This window comes from Tympanuchus pallidicinctus, unplaced genomic scaffold, assembly GCF_026119805.1.
Source record: "Tympanuchus pallidicinctus isolate F22 unplaced genomic scaffold, pur_lepc_1.0 scaffold1, whole genome shotgun sequence".
Classification (NCBI taxonomy): Eukaryota; Metazoa; Chordata; class Aves; order Galliformes; family Phasianidae; genus Tympanuchus; species Tympanuchus pallidicinctus.
The window spans coordinates 65,942,209-65,959,429 of NW_026294618.1; the positions used below are offsets into that span (position 1 = coordinate 65,942,209).

Consider the following 17,221-nt stretch of genomic DNA (forward strand, 5'->3'; position numbering starts at 1 on the left):
AATGGTTTAGCTGGAGGATAAAAGGATTGAATTTGGGTCTGCCTTCCTGCCAAACTAAATGAGTTGCCATGGGAATTTTCAAATATAAGAGGCGTTTACTTAAAGCAATTTGGCGACTTTGAATAAACTCATAAATTACGGGTTTTAGGGGAGAGATCCTTGCTTTCTCTGGCATAGGCTGAACAGCAAAGAAGACTGTTAGTAAGCTGTTTACATTCTTAATGAGTTGTTCCATGCTCCTGTGCAGACTATCAGCTTATTAAGGCTAAACTATTTCTGCTAAATGCAGTACAGTAAGCACATTTTCAGAGACTTGAGTTTGCAACGAATCTCTGGAGTAAAAAAATAAAATTTGATTGCTCTAAATATAAATTGAATTTCCTTTGCTAGATTAGATCTATTTTCAAATAATGCTATTCAAAATGGTTCTCTGTATTGTTTCAATAAACATTAACCTGCTATTGATTTCAACTTTCCTCTGCATGTAATATTTATTGCAACACTTGTCAAGTCTGCTTCTGGTAGGGGAGGAGGGCAGTGAAGATTTCCTTTGAAAACAAATAAGGTGCTGTGGGCCTTCAGACTTGTTTTTTTTCAGGTCACATGTAAATATTTTCCCAGCTCAGGCTTGCATTCTCTCTGAAGGGAGTTGGGCTTTGACCTGCTGACTTCCTTGTCAGCACCAATGCTATTGAAATGTGAGAAGATGGACTTTCTGCTTTCACAAATGCCTCAACGGATGAGCATCACTTATGCTTGCTTAACCTTCAGTTGTGCTCAAGAAGTCAGCTGTGCTAGTAAGAACTGATGGCCAGTGTTGTGCACTATTTGTTTGGAAGCATGTGTTAATGTTCTTCTGACCATTGTGAAATTTGCTCACCCACTCACAGAAGGAAATGGGGAAGCTGATATGCGCTTGAATTCTTGGATATTCGATTTTAAAATTGATATGGTAGGAGTTGTTATACTTGGTGTAGCATTTTTCTCAAAAATGACTTACATTAGGTTTATAGACTAAACTTAAATGCTTAAGTGTTTCCCTGTGATCTTCCCTATGTAAGTATGTATCTCAAATCTTAGCTCATCGATATTAAGATATTGTGGATGGACTCATTAAGACGAGAGCAGTAACTGTTGTTATGTCCATAACTTAGGCTTTTGTTTTTACAACTTCAGCAGTAGAAGTATAACACCTTCATAAGAATCTTACATCACTAGTAGGAATCCTGTAAATAGTAAATTTGTGCTGGTGATTCAGTAGCTGAACAGCTGTTCTGTTCTAACAAATTCTTAAACTGTTACTAATGATGCAGCTGAAATTCTGTTTGGTGGCCTTGGGGTAATGTTTCTATGAAACTTTAGAACTATCTCCAAAGAAATTAGATGAAGACAAGAGTAGCATTTGCTAGTACTGATGCTCTGAATTTTAGCAGTTCAAGTTACATTTAAAAGTATTGTTTTCCTATATTAAATGTGTTCTAGGCTCTATGTGTTTAAAAATTCTCCCCTCACTTTCTTGGATGATCTGCAGCAAATTCTAATGGTATTATCTAAGTGTTTGCAAAGTGTCTTTTGAGAATGAAACTACGAATACTGTTTGCGTTTTTAAAAAGTTAGTGCAGGAAATGTGGTGCTACTGAGAACAGTGCAGACTACTGGGTTGAACTTAGCATAATTTAGATACATAGCACAAAGACCTTACAGCAGCTCTGCAAAACTCATTGGTGTTTTTCTGTAGTCTTCAAATTTCATAGAGTGATTTTTTTTCTTGTTTTTCTGAATTTTGATTCCAAAGGCTTGCTGGTCTTTCTCGGGCCCTATCTTAGTTCAAGTCTTGTGCCTTCTTCCTTTTCATCCTCTGCTTGACTTGCACAGCTAAGATGGACCTAAGTGACAGTGAGAGCACAGGAGCAGTTTAAACCAGTGGTTTTGTTTGTTTCTTTTGCCAATTCAGGTATCGAGATAAAGATATCTGATAGTTATTTATAACTGAAACCTGGGCTTCATTGTGTTACCTTAGTTTTGCTAAGATCTTGTATAATCTTAGCTTTTCCATGAGTAGAAGCTGAGGAGAACATAGAATTGCTACGTAATTATTTGTGGTGTTTTGGGTTTTTGTTGTCTTTTTGTTTGTTTGTTTTAAGAAGGTTTTTCATAACCTGAAAATTACTCATTGTTTGCATCGGTAACATATCTTCATTCATTCTAGAGAGGGATATGGAATTGTGAGGATAGAAGGATATGCACCTACTCATCCTGTTAGAAATCAGATTTTTTTTTTTTTTTTAAAGCGTATTCTGTATTTTATCTTGAGCAGTGCAGAGAGAAACCTTTGGGCATTGTTATCCAATTGTATGATATATATAAAAGACTCTGTATAAGACAACTTGCCTATTATGCTGTCTCAGGCATAACTGAGTTGGACTTACTGAGGAATGAATTTGTGATGCCAACTGTTAGAAGTGAAATCTTTCTGCTTCGCTGCTGAGCACAATTGCAGACTTCAACTACTTACTTTGTGGATGAGCGTAACAAAATAGCACTTGTCAGGCTTCTGTGTAACCTGATTTTATTTGCTAAATAATAGAGAAATAACCTGAAAAGTTTTCTGCTGATTTTGGAGAGGTACATCGCCGTACTGTGTCTCACAAGCAGCAGAACACAGAGGACTGTCCAGGTAATAGGCACCAAAAAATGGGAATACAGGGGGGAAGAAGCGGGAAGCTATGAAAAATTCCCTGTGTTTAGTTTGTTATGTTTTCTAGGGTTCTTGCTACTGCTGGTCTGGAAATCCAGAGAATCAAAGAAGTATGAGTTCCCCTAGACTAGTAGGGTAGCATCTGTTTGTTCTCAAGGCACAACCCTCTCTTTTCTGATAAAATCCTTTAAATTATTTTTATTCATTTTTCGTATAACTTTGCTTCTTCTAGGACATTGTCACATTGGCTTCTGATCTTTAGATTCCCTAAGTTTGTATCTTTCTACATTTCTTTTTATGTAGTCACTGACTTCATAATAAGCTTTTTGGGAGTGGAAGCTATGTATGCATACTGGTACTGAACTCTGAATCAGACTTTACATGTTGTTATGCAAACATTAACACTGCATGCAGAGACATGAAAATAAAGTGCATTGTCCCAAGACATACAGTTCTTGGCTGAAGAAAATCAGTTCTCACTGTAGTTATATAGAAGAATATAATACAGAAAGATCAATATCAAGAAATAGTTTTTTGGGGCGGTGCTCAGCTTTCTAAGTGTTAAGGATATACTATTGGTAGTTGGTGTGGATTTAAAGTTGGTGGCCTACAATGTAAAAAATACTAGTTTAGTATGATTATGTTTCAGGAGAGATTTAAAATAGAATTCTTTCAGTGCTTCTTAGGAGTGCAAATATCAAAGCTCAAAGGTCTCTGCAAAACATGAATGTTAGTAAATATTTACACTAGTAAGTAAATGGCTGAGATTGTAGCCTTTGCTTCAGAATAGCAAATCTACAAATGGAGAAAGAATAATTCACATAGTTTAAGGTAGACAATAAGAAGAGCGTGATTAGTACCAGTGGTCAAGGCAGCAGTAGTAGTGTTCTTCCACAGAAGACTGGCAGTAAGAAGAGTGACTATAAATAAAGAGAAATTGGTAAAATAAAATTAAAAAGTATTGTATGAGTTAGATAGAGAAATAAGAAAAATGAGCTGAGATAATTTAATATGAGGATACATCGGTTGTAAAGTGGTAAATTGCAGCTTCACCCTCAAATAGAAAAGACAATACCATGCTTCTAGTTTGGAAATTAGTTTGCTGATCTTCAGAATTAAATACTAATTTCACATGGAGCTGTGTCAGTTGACAGCTTCTTGCTGGGGAGGTTTCAACTCCCCTTTAGCTGACAGAAAACTACTCAGGCCTAAAATAAACATTCTTTGCAGATTCACATGTCGATATGGCTCAGGTGTGGGTATAATGTTTAATACAGGAGGGCAAAAGTGAGGAAACAGAGTAGGATTGTGACCATTGCCAGTCAGTTGTATCAACTTGCAGTACCACGGAAGTGCTGAGATTTTTTCCCTTTTTTTAATCAGTTTACTTCTTTGACAGCAGTATAAGTCCTCTGCCTAATCATCCAGAAGTTGTAGGCTAGAAAAAAAACAATTTTTTGCATTTTAGCATCATCTGTTGCATTCTTCTTGTTTTAAGTATGTGCTTCCACTCAAATAACTCTCTGTAAGTTTCCTATCTGATTGATCCCCATTCCAGCCACAGTTTTTAAAGGTCTCTGTTTACTGAACTCAGCCATGTGCAAATACACTGGAGCTTAGTTCTACACATTCTAGAAACAAAAGTCCCTTTTTGAATCATTTCACAATTGCCTGTGCTTTTCAGTCTTTTTGGATCTTTGCTGTCCATATTTTCTTTGACTTAAGGAAAAGAACTTCTTCTCTTCCCATTGATGAAGAGAAAGTAAATATTCTTAATTTACTTTTAGAGTCAAAAAACGTGCAGCCCTTTTTAGGTGCGATTCCTAATTTTTAATTGTTCTTTTTTCTTTTTTTTCTTTTTTTATCTCTGTAAATCACTTTTATGTGCATGAAAGTAATTTTTTTGTTGCAAAATATTGTGCATAAGTGTCCATTAAGTTAAAATATGTGAATTTGGGTATTTGGAATATTCATGAGATTCCACAGTTCAGAGGATTAAGAGGGGTTTGGATGGTTTATCCTGTTGTAGAGAGTATATTTTAAGCCGCTTTTACTTACAGGTGTGTACCTTGTCTACTGGAATTTGAAATGATAATTCTATGATCTCTGAAAGACAGTTTCATTGTACTTATTTCAGGTATCTAAATGGAAAGAGATGCTTTCTCATAATGATTGGATTAGAATAATAAGTGCTCAGAGAACTGCAGCCTGAACAATATTGAAACAGATTTATGGGTAAAGATTTGAAGAACAAGATTGAAATCTAGCAACGGGAAAATGAGAAGGATTCAAGAATCTTTCTGAAATGAAACTGAAAATTCAGTTTGCAATGATTGATGTGCAAAGCATTGGCAGTGAACATGTAGGAAAGAAGGAAATTATCATTTGAAAAGCTTGGAGTTATTAGGATGGATTTCATTTTTTAATATTTCTCCACAAAACTGATACAATACATATTTCACATTTAAGGTTAGTAGAAAAGCTACAGAGGAGCTCCCACATAGAAATATTGTAGGATTATCTTATTGCAAATGATTCCCTAAGTGTGACATGACAGCATTCATTCAGCTTGGCTTGGTTACTGCTGAGCGTTTCAGCCACGGTTCAGGTACTACTCGGCAGTTCAATAAGGAAAACTGTTAGATGAATTTTTAGTGTAATGCATGATTCAGAATCTCTAGCGTGCTGTTCAGATACAGCACTATAGAATACGCTAAATTCAGCAACAAATGGAAGCACAGAAGTCTTGATTGTTGTTTATTTCTGTCCCAGTATAGACTTGAACTCACAGTGAAATTTGATCAAATTTTTAATACATGTCCTGCTAAATGGTTACTTTAGCATTGTGCCTGTGTTTCTGCTGAGGAGGCAGACTTTTAAAATAGTATGTGGAGCAGCAGGAGAATGATGAAAAAATTAATTATTTAAGATAGGCCTGATATATAATTATCTCATTCTAAGAAAATTAGACTTAAATTATTGTTATATCATGTTGTTCATTCAAATATGATTGAGAAAATGGATTCAAGTCAGCTCTTTCTTTTAATATATTTTCATATTTCAAATTTTCAAAGTTAGACTTCCTCGGCTTGCACTTGTGTATGTATGCAGTACTTTGTATTCAGTATCTTTAGTTGTGTTTAGTGCAGAAAAACCTTCTTCAACTTCAACTTAGGGAAGAAGACAAGTGGTATTTACAATAACTGTCTTCAGCCCAAATATGCAACAGGGGACAAGGGGTATTCTTTAGAGAAGACCTCAGTGCATAGCCTTCTCTGGAGTAACTTTCTAGAGGACTGTCTCTCTTAAGTGCAGAGGACTGGTTGCAGTATACAGCCTTTAGAGTGCTTGGGTAAGAGAATAAGGTGATCTTGAAATGAAGAGAATGAAGAGTTTTTAAAAATGAAAGATAAGCAAAGAGCAACTAGAAGGATAAAAATGCAGTGATGTTGAATTTAAACAAGTCAGGGCCACAATCAATATGTCTTACTTCAGCTTTGAGCTCCAGGATTTCTTTTTTTTTTTTTCAAGAATGAATAATAAATAATTGAAATAAGACTTCCATGTGCTTGAATTAACCTACATGAAGTACGCTGGAAATATATGCACTTTTTTTAACAGAAGTAAAATGATTATTACATCTGTGGGAGAGTCATAGGAAAATGAAGTATATTGCATGGTTTTTAATGATTTACTTGGAATACACTAATGTTTTGTAATTGAAGCTGTTGAGAGTTGACGCCCAAGATTAGTGAAATAATTTAAAAATTAAAATATGCTCCATGTATATTTTTCTGTCATATGCACGTTTCAAAAGTGTCTTGGCTAAACGTATGAAACTTTGCCTTTTGAGGCTTTTAAAATGCTAAACTTGCATAGAGCTACTTTGAAAATAATGATACAAACTGACAGTAGAAACTTTCATGCCTTCCCTTGACTCCTCATGAGCAGGTTTTCAGGGCTATCTGGGCTCCAAGATGGCTCTGGCAGTTTGTTACAGATGGGGAGTTCTGGTAGCTGGCGCTCCTGGGATGGCCACAGGTTGCAGCTCTGCTGGGACACAGCAGCGTTGTCCCTTGGTCACACGGTGTGCAGTGGGGTAATGCTTTTGGGAAGCGTGCATCAAAGGCCCTTTGTTGATAGTCTTGGCTAGGCAGCACTGTGTTCTCGCTGCTGTCTCTGGAAAATAATCATTGGGTAGTCTCAAAAAGCTGAAAAGAAAGCTCAGTAAATAGCAAAGAAAGCCTTCTCCCTAGCAACACACTGCCTTGGAGCAGCTTGAGCCTTCAAATGGAAGGTCATATGATTGACATATTTGTCCGCTAAAGAGAGTGCACACAATTCTTTTTTTCACATCTCTGTATTTTTAAACTGTGTGAAAGCAGGTTTTAGCCAGCCGCGAGCGAGGGGACCCCAGCCAGTTGGAATAGTCCTGTTGGCTTGCTGTGGGCCCCGTCTGCTCTGAGGGTGCAAGGAAAGTAGGACAGGCGTCTGCGGTGTTTATGGAAGAATTAACTTCGATTTTTAGAGAGTGACATTTATATTAGAGTAGCAGTAAAATGCATATAAGACACATATGCCCTATTATTACAGTCAGTAGATCTGTGGCTTGCATCTCTGCTTGTAAGCAGCTGAAATTAATTGTGAACTTTTAGTAGTCATTCACATTTTAGCAGCTGTTGAGAATTAGTTAAAGCATAAAGTCCCTAAGCATAAAGCATCTGTCCCTAAGGTGCTTCCTCAGTTACTCTAGAAATTTAAGTCTCAGGTACATTGTGTTTTTGTGCATCTTAGGTTTAAATATATGTATTTTTATATCTCAATATTACACATTTCTCTGAGTGGTAGTTTTATTCAAACTCATTTGTCCTGTTTATACATTTCAGTCATTTGTCATTAGACTACTCCACCACACAGAGAGAAGAAAAAGCATCAATAAAACTATGCCATTGCTCAATCTGTTCTGCTGGAAATAAAACAGTTATGTAAAATACTACCAAAGGAGGGGCAGGTGAAATGCAGAAACAGATATATTTTTTTATATTAGTTACCTCATCACACTTCCCTGTCACAAGTCTTGTTGAACATGTAAGTGATAGTCAGTGAAGCTGCTGGAAGACTTCTGTTCCCTAAATCTTGGAATTGGATAAGCCAAACATTTGTGATTTTACTCTCTATTCTAATACATGATTTTGTTTTGATTGGTCAGCATTATCCTTTTAGGGCATTTCAAGCTGAAAATAAAAATATCTTAAAAGTCAGTGCCACAGCCTGAATTTCTGCGTGACATCAATTGCAACCCTGAATCCTGTGTTTAATGGAACACTTGAAGAATGTACCCTTATTTGCGGCAAGTCTTTCCAGTGTTTTCTCACCAGCAGTTATTTTTCTTTTGTTGCTTTAAAGAGAGAACTTGTCACATTCTTTCTAGATTACTAACTTTGATCTAAAATAAGATGTCACTTCTCTTACACTTTTGTTATTATTATTTTTATGTGGGAACTGATTAAAAACATAAAGGACACGTTTTACATATGAAAATATGGGGTCATATTTCAATACCATTTTGAGAATGAAAGGCTTTGTTTATGTGCTGAAGTATTAGCATAGCTGGAAACAGAATTAACTGGCACTGGAGTCTGCAACAAAATGCTGGTTTTGAAGTAGTGGGCTCTTTTGGGAGGTGGAGAATATGATGTCTGAGTTCAGTGTCTTTGCTTTACCTAAGAGAAATTTAGAGCTGTTTACATTGTATGAACTCAAATAGAAAACTCCTGAGATAGCAAAATAAATAACAGGTCAGGCTAGACCAATGTACAAATATTTTAATAACAATCCCATTTTTATTTTTCTAACGACTGTCTCTTATCTGTACCTGTTAGAGAAACTGCCTTTACTGTATGTAGTTGTGAAGCGTAAATTAGAGAAATTATTTTCTATAATATACTGTACATACAACATGGATTAAAACATTTGTCCCAGTATAAGTGGAATGCATCAACACAATCTCAGAGTGTGTTGGCATGGTTCACTCTGTTACAAAAGCTGGAGATTGAATAACGATCTGCATAAATGGGTTATGTTTGATTTCTGTTCCGTTCTGATTCCTGTTATGTTTGTGGTACTTAAGATGTTGCTGGTAGAGCCTTACATGGGAAATGTATACTTACAGGCTTGTCTGGTGGCATCCCATTCAGTGTGAGTATTGTTTAACTCTTTTTTTCAGAATTAAACTAACCACTGGGGAAGAAGTCTGAGTGTCTAGCACTCCAAAATTAGAAACACCAAAAATAGTGTTCAGCTCTGAAAGTTTAACTGGGTTTTCACATTGCTAAAAATAGATCTAATGCTATAGATCACATTATTGATAACTGTTTCATCTGAACGTTAATACATATATTAATAAATACATCTTAATGTATTCCAGAATAATTATGTCTTTTTCAAAACATTGTAGAGGGAACTGTATAAATGTTGTTTCCTTTTAATATCAGAGATGGGCTGATGTGTGTATATATGTCATGAAAGGCATTTCTGGAGCTTTGTCGTTCGCTGTTCCTGTCGAGTGCAGTGTGTGGAGCTTCATGTCATTAACACTTGGATGGTTAGGATATGAGGAAAAGACAGATGATAATTCCAAAAAAAAGTGCTAAACAAAAAGCAAATTCTGGAAGTAATTACTGTTGAGTGTCCAATATAATCAATCCAAGGGCTGTTATTTCCTTGAAAGCTCAAAAGCCTGTGAGTTAAATATCAGTCCCTTATGACTGTTCTCAGTAATTGTTTGGGACAAGCATAAAAGTCCATTAAGGTCAAACAGAATGCTTCAGGCGATATTTTTTTCAATATATTAGCAACTAGTATCTAGAAGGTGTATGGTGAAACAGCCCCTAGGTTCCACTGGTACTGTATTTCAGTTTGGCTTATAAAATATGCTTCATGCCGATTTTTCTGTACCTTATCTGTATTTTCCTGTTGCAGAAATGGAAGGTGTGTGGGGGGGAGAGGGGACACTCAAATATAACTGGTAAGCCAAGTATCATGATTAAACATGGATGTGTCAGATAAGGTGACAGAAAGTGTAAAAAGATATGCTGCCTTTTCCTCCTAGTATATCTTTAACATTATGACCAATGAATTTGTCAAGTGAAACTGCACGGTCTTCTTTGCATATCATTTGAACTGAGAGCTTGCTTTGAAGAAGATAAGCAGGCTGTGTTGCCCAGAAGAAATAATGATGCTAATTTATCTTTGCCTGTCTTCACAGACATAGCAGTGTGCATCAGTGTTGAAATGGAAGTAAAGAAATAACTGAGCTACAACATGCTGCATATTCAGTGCCATAGAGTCTTTAGTGGCATACAGTGTTCTAAGAAATATGGCTGGTTTTAAAGGAGTGATTTCTTTTACTTTGTCTGAAAAGTATTTGGGGAAGCTTCCTCTAATATAAGAAGAGCTGCTGAGTGATGCCAGAAAACAATTATTGGGCGAATTCTCCTTAGTACCAACACAGTTATGTTGTATCTGTTCCATCACCATCAGAAATGTACAGTCAAGAATGAGGAAGTTTAAACGATGTATGTTCACCAACAGCTTCTAACTATCTATATTTATGTTCCAGACATGTGAAACTTACGAGTCTTTGTCAGGTTTCTTGAGGGGATGTTTATTCCTTAACTCTAGGTAACAGAGTAGCTTGCCAGAAATAAGAGCCTTTACAAAAGTGACATCTTAGAGCAGGTAATTGATGAGTAGTTTATGCAGTCAGATTCAGATTATTTTAAAAAGCTCTTTTCTTTCTGTTTTATTTCTGGTTACATGTCATCTTGACTATGATTGCATTCCCATAGATATTTTGGTATTTCCACAACTTAGGTGTTAAAATATAGAGTAAATTTTAAGCATGTGTACTTTCACTTCAATGTTTCCAATGTATTTTCCTGTGATCTTTTATTATATATTTTAGAATATATTGACGCCTGATATCTGCTTTTTGTTTTAAATACGTGTATGTCTAGGAATTTGTAGTATATTGTTTGTGAGGTTTTTTGTTTATCAGTTATGAATGGAAGGTTTTTGTCCCTGAATGGAGACATTCATGTGTAAAGACTGTTTGACTGGCGCATGGTATGTTTGGAATACTTACTGATCTACAAGTGAATTGCAGTGGAACATTTCTCTTTGTCAGCTAGATAAAAGCATTCCACAGCGTGTTGAGTCAAAGTGAGTGTCAGAGTGCTGGCGATGAAGCTGCAGCTGCTAGTCTGCTCTAGCAGTTGAGGACATGGGAAGGCAGGGTGACAGAGCCCTGCCTGCGGGCTGAGAAAAACAAGAGCAGTAACAGTAAACTATTTCAGTGGTGCTATTATGTTTTATCAAAACTCAAATTAAATTAGTAAATTGCAAGTGCTTTGTATGTGACAACTTGCCAATGACTTTTCTATTTGAGGAGGGAATTTTCAGTGTAATTGTTTTGTGTGCAGTAAAATTATTTAATGCATTGACTGTGTACTTAAAAATATGTTGTGTTGTTGGCAAAACTCTCAACCTGAAGCAATGTGGAGAAATGCATACAGACTTGGACAAAAGGTATTAGACAGAGCAGACACCTCTTCCACAGCTGAGAATATCAAGTATTTCTGCTTATCTGAAGGTGGTGCGGAGAAGGCTGGCTGGCTGGCAGTCATGCCAGAACATGCAGTTGCTGAGGTACTTGAAAGGTGAATGCTGCTTTTTGGTGCTCTTGCCTCGCGGGGGCTGCTTGGTTTTTCTTGTCATCAGCCTGGTGGGAAAGACCCACTGCAGTTAACTGAGGAAGACCAAGACATATTTTTGGTCTTTGTATTTGCATATGATTTATGCATCACTTTTCTTCACCACCACTTCCTCTTCCTACTTGCTGCTCCTTGTCTGATCCTGAAAGGATGGCCCTGATAGATCTGATAAAGGACTGCTGCTTTAAAGCCTGTGCTCGCTGCATCTTTCCTAGGGTTTAGCTCAGTTCAGTTCATGAGAAACCAGCTGAAGTGCAGGAATGTGTGACAGCATGCAAAAACACCATCCAACATGCATAACATTTGTAAGCCGATGACAGTCACTAACATTACCTAAATAAGAATACTTCTGTGGCTATGAACGCTGGAAAAAAAAAGTTATATTTTCCAGAGTAATTACTGTAAGGGGAAAATGTGTGAGTTGTTTCTATAGAAAGGCTCAAAGCTTTCCCTGCCATTATTAGTGGTGAGAATCAGAATACGTTTTGAGACTTAACTGGTAAGAACTGTGAGGCTCAAGGAGCTCTATCAGGATAAAGTATGTCTACTGTCATATCTCCGAGCGGATTGTTTGGCTGGTGAATTAATGCAGCTGCAGTCACCTAAGGGGCTTTGTGTGGCTCAGTGTGGTCCAGCAGCAGTAACACAGCTCAGTGTGGGTACTGACTGGCTCAGCTGTGCGCCGCTCTCGTTCATCTTTGCTCAGTAGTATCCATTCCTACTCGATTCTTATTTTCTGTCCTTTTTTTTTTTAATGAAAGTGCCCTTCTATCTACTGTGAGTTATTACAGGCTTCTCATCCCATTATTCCACTTTCCTCAGAGCTGCCAGTATGCGGAAGCTGATGGTGTGCCCTTCACTTCTGAGGACAATGTTGTTGTCGGCTCCCCAAGTCCTTCATTGGAATAGTGCAGTGAATGCACTTGTCTTTAGAATCTGTGTGCTTGTCTACATTCCAGCCTGACACTTTATCTGCCTACCTATCTAGTGTGTCTACCTTTTGTGTACGAATGAAAAGTTTAAAAGTATTGTATTCCTAAGTATGCACTATGCATATGAGAGTCTGAGGGATTTAAGTGCCTGGAATACAACGATTTCAGAAATATTAGTTAATCAAAAGAATTTCTCCAAGGATCTCAAGATATCTGAGGCTCAGCAGGGTTGGAGTAAAGCTCGTACACTGAAAATGCAATGAAAAACACGAGGAGGTAGTAGATTGCTCTATCTGAACTCCCTGGTTCGTGACATAAAACAAGCTCACACTAATAGTTGTTACATAATGATGTTCCACAGTTTTTTCCTAAATAACTAGTGTTACCCAGTATAGGAGATGGAATTATGGTTTTAGGTGGGCATCAATATGGTGAGCCTTGTGTATCCTGTGTTCTTCACTGGGTGGGCCTCGGGCCAGTGTCAGATGCAACGATGGCCTCCATCTTCCTCCTCAGTGAGGTGATACTCCCATTTTGCATTCCCAGAAAGGAGCTCAGTTAAGATAGCTTTTGATGTTACATTGGTGTATCTTCCTAGGAACTGTTAAAATCCAAACAGTAATTTTAACTAACAACAACAAAAAAAATAATAGTTCTCCATCAGTTTTAGGTGAGCATTACAGATACAGCAGCACTGACAGACTTGGTGCAGGTGACACTAGGAACTGTTAGCACTGTTTTAAACCTTGTGACCACCAGTCCGCCTCTGATAAGGATTAGAAAACCAATTGACTGTGGTCTCCTTCTGATCTTTTTACTGCTAGCACCAGTAGAGCTGAGCTGCCATGAGGAGGGCAGCAACCACACACTCTTGTCTGCATATAGTTGGCTTTGTCAGGATTTATTGCATCTCCCCAGTATTTGTATTCAGTGAGCAGCTGCGAGTGCTTAGATTTAAAGAATTAGGTTTCAAGATACCATTTAAGATTTTTTTTTCGTAATCTGCATGTTATATTGCACAGGAGAAATACAAGGAAGCACTGAAGATTTAAGAAGATGAGAGGTTTGAGTCAATCACTTGAGCTTCAACTTAGTAATGCAAATCTGGCTTTAAGTGACCTTATTGATGTTTGCTCAAAGTAGCTTCCTCTTGGTACAAATGACTGTGCTTTGTTGTAGCTATTGTACAGGAAACGTACTGTCCCTTTAGAGATTGCCTTTGTATCCCCGATGCAACCTCTCTTTGCTTTAACAGAGAGTGCCTGCAGAAATGCCTGCAGCTAGGATAGATTGCTTCGGTGTGCCTCATTTGATCATCTGTCAGCAACGAAGAGAGGATAGGTCAGAGAAAAACACGGGGCCTGTTTCTCTTTCCCGCCTCTTAGAAATGGGAGCTTTTGACTATTGGTGAATTTTGTCACATAGAGATCTTTAAACCAGAGACTGAAGGGCATGAAAGGGTCCTGCCCACTTTTGTGGCTACAACCTGGAAGGGAGACGGCAGGCAGCTGCTACAGGCTGGGGTGCAAGGGGCTGCAGCCCTGGCAGGGCAGGAGCGCACCCCGTCCTGAGGCGAGGGCTTTGTGTAATGCACAGCGCCACCTTCTGGGCGCCTGGCGCGATGCCCTCCCGTATTGGAGTAGGGGAAGGGATGGTTTGTTTTCCTTGTTGTTTTTTATTTATTTATTCTTTGCCGAATAGGTGAAACAAAATTCCTAAAGCTAAAAAGGCCTGTTAATATCTGCCATTGCAAGTCCTCATCTTCTACCTGTGAGGTATCACTGATACCATCCTTAAAAAATGTTTTAAATTTTGCTTGGGAGCCTGTTTAAAGAATACAAGTTTTACCAGCTGCTGAGTGGTACTCCAGAGAATTAAATCTGCAGAATAAAAATGAAGGTCTCAGTCTGTTTTGTATGCTAAAGACTGCTCTTAGTTTTATAAACATACTTTGTAATCCAAGTAACTGCTACATCTTTTCTCATAGAAAGCATAGTGACCTATAGGAATATTGAAGATCCAAAGTAAATGAATCACTTTGTCTGGGTTTTATTGCTTTTAAGTTGCTATAACTCCTTCTTTTGAGGTTCTCAGAAGGAAAAAAAAAAAAAAAAAAAATGTTTTGTCTTCAAGTTTTTGTCCTATAAATAGCTACATTTGGAAAACGTTCACCATGGTCTAAAATCCAGGATAATAGAGTTACTAAAATTATCCTGTCAAATGAAATGAAAGATTCAGCATTTACTGAGACTCATTAATAGTGTCAGATCAATCACCTGAACTCTTATTTGGAGGAAGTATGCAATTTTACATACATAGCAGTATGGGAGATACAGCTGACACTGAGAAGGCTTTTCTGGTTACTTGCATTCATAATAAACCCAAGCGAAAAAAGCTACCAACCAAACAAACAATAGCAAAGAATAACCATTAAGGGTGGAGGAGAAAAGGGGAATTAATATGTTAAAAATCATGATTGCTAAAATAAATTTGAAGAATGAAGCTGTATCCAGAATAACCAGAATTAATAGATTCAGTCTTTGGGTAGAACAATAGATTTGGAATTGTTTTTATTGCATAACGGGTTGACTACATAGTATAGATAATTTACCAGCAGTGATGCAATGGAGTAAGAATATCTTTAAAAATAAATTTAAAACAGAAATTCTTTACGTGTCAATTGTAAGTCTGTTCTGAGGATTTCACATTAAGCATACTATAATCAGTACATTTTGTATTCCAGAGAGTCTGATTCTAATGACTGTGTAATCTGAGGTTTCTGGTTAGCACAGTGCTTAACTGTACAATTAATTTGTAGTTAAAATGCTAATTGAATGTGTGTTTACTTTTTCAATATAAGCATTAGTTCAGTCTGTCATATGGTATTTAATATATAAATACAATAATGTCTAACTCTTCCATTATATTCTGCGTGCATAGCAACAACATAAATTGTTAATGTGTTTAATCTTTGTGTTCAGGTAAATCCTCAGTATTACATTTGGGAATTCAGTTTTTGACATCCAAAAGTGATTTAGTCTTGACTCATCTACTGTGTTGATTTTAAGTTGTTGATCTGAGAAAAAAATAAATAAAAATAAAAATCAGATGTTACTTCCACTGGAGGCAGGGGATCCTTCAACAGCACTCACACGAAGTAGTTTATTTTGTTCAATACATTTTTTTTGCCCCCTTGTAATTTAATAAGTTACTTCTCCATGTTTGGGAAGTTAAGTATGCATAACAGTCTTTTATTTTAAATTTGTCTGAATTTTTTTTTCCATATACTTTGGGTCCACTGAACGTGGATATTCTTTCAACTCCTAACTGGTATGAGATATTTCAGTGCTGCGGTTTTATAGTGGAGTTATTTAGTAGTATAGTTTTTAGATTATTGATGGTGATTGCTGTTCTTTGTGGCTTTTAATTCTGCTTTCCATAATCATCTGTGCTCTTCAAAGGCCTAATTAAAACCACCTGTTGGAGTTGTAGTTTAAGACAGGCGAACAACTGGCTCTGGAATCTGACTGTCTTCAAATTGGTAGCACAGTATCCAGGCTGTCATTACCTTTGAAAATCAATGCAGGGGACATGTAAGCTGCCCCTTTTTCCCCTCTGAGTGAGACTTTCAGAAGTGGTAGAGAATATGAGAAGCAAGGTGGTATCTCAGCATTAAAGTAGATACTGATGACCATCTCATGGATTTCATATGCCATTATCTTGTTTTCTGGTGGATAGAATGTAGTCTAAACAAATGGTAGCATTTCAGCAAAAACAAATATGAAAATGTCTAGTCTTCAAATAGTGAATGGTACTAATTATAGCTTTTTTTTTTTTTTTGTTAGTATCTAAAAAAGTGAGTGGTTTTTCTGAAGGGTTGGTAGGTTTTTTTTGGTGGTGGTGTTGTTTTGTTTTTTTTTTTACAAAATACTACATAATATTTATGGAAATTGCGGGATACCACAGAAAGTAAATAACTTGAGATATATTGAAACCAAACTTAGGAATAATGTATACTGTATAGATGATAGATATATCCTCATCAGAGAATGTCTATATTTCAAAATTCTGAGTTCCTTTTTACAGCAGTTGTTGATGTTTGGAAAGTTCTCAAATAATATATATTTTTTTTTTTTTACTGAAGCAGTCAGTCAGTATTGCTTATGTAGGTACATATTAAAATAAAGTTGCAAAAAAAGATTGTGGTGTCTATTCTTCTTATCTGCTAGTAGGACTTTTTGAAGGTACTTCAGGAGTATATGAACTGTCATAATAAAACTTCAGAAAAAAAATGAATTTAACCTTCGTTTTTATAATTTTGGCATGAGTCTTTTGCAAAACTCTAAGATACATATCAGTATTCGTTAATGTAGACAATAGGCAATTTGGACTTAATTTCAATGAGAAGTTATAAAAACTTACTGTTTTTTAGATGAATGGGTAAGCAGATGTTTTCCTTGGTTAAAACTTGAAGGCTATTATTATTCTAGCTCTCTTAGATCTTATGCACTAGTGAATTAATAACCTGAACTTTCTTCCTATCTTTTCATATGCAGGCAGAAGGAGAAGACAGCCTTAAAAAGATGCAGCTGATGGAGCTTGCAATTCTGAATGGCACCTACAGAGATGCCAACATCAAATCACGTAAGCATGTTATAATCTTGAGGGTCAATGCAACACTAGTGTTTTCATAGGGTTTGATTCCTAAGCCTGCTTTCTGGAAAATGGACTCACTGAGTTGGAGAATGGAAAGCACTGTTAAATAAATAAATAAACCAGAACAGTAGGTGGCCATTGCAGGGGGTCTCTTGGAGATA

The 17,221-nt window shown here is 36.8% G+C and overlaps 1 protein-coding gene across 8 annotated transcripts in view; it reads left to right on the plus strand.

The window, feature by feature from the left end:
- QKI (QKI, KH domain containing RNA binding) overlaps window positions 1–17,221 on the plus strand; it is a 137,384-nt gene that overhangs the window by 107,233 nt on the left and 12,930 nt on the right. For all 8 annotated transcript variants that reach the window (XR_008210223.1, XM_052698709.1, XM_052698728.1 and 5 more), the window contains one exon: window positions 16,961–17,048. Coding sequence is in view for 7 of the 8 variants with exons in the window: in XM_052698709.1 (XP_052554669.1) it covers window positions 16,961–17,048 (88 nt within the window). In the remaining variant the exon portion in view is untranslated. The remainder of the gene's footprint in view (window positions 1–16,960; window positions 17,049–17,221) is intronic.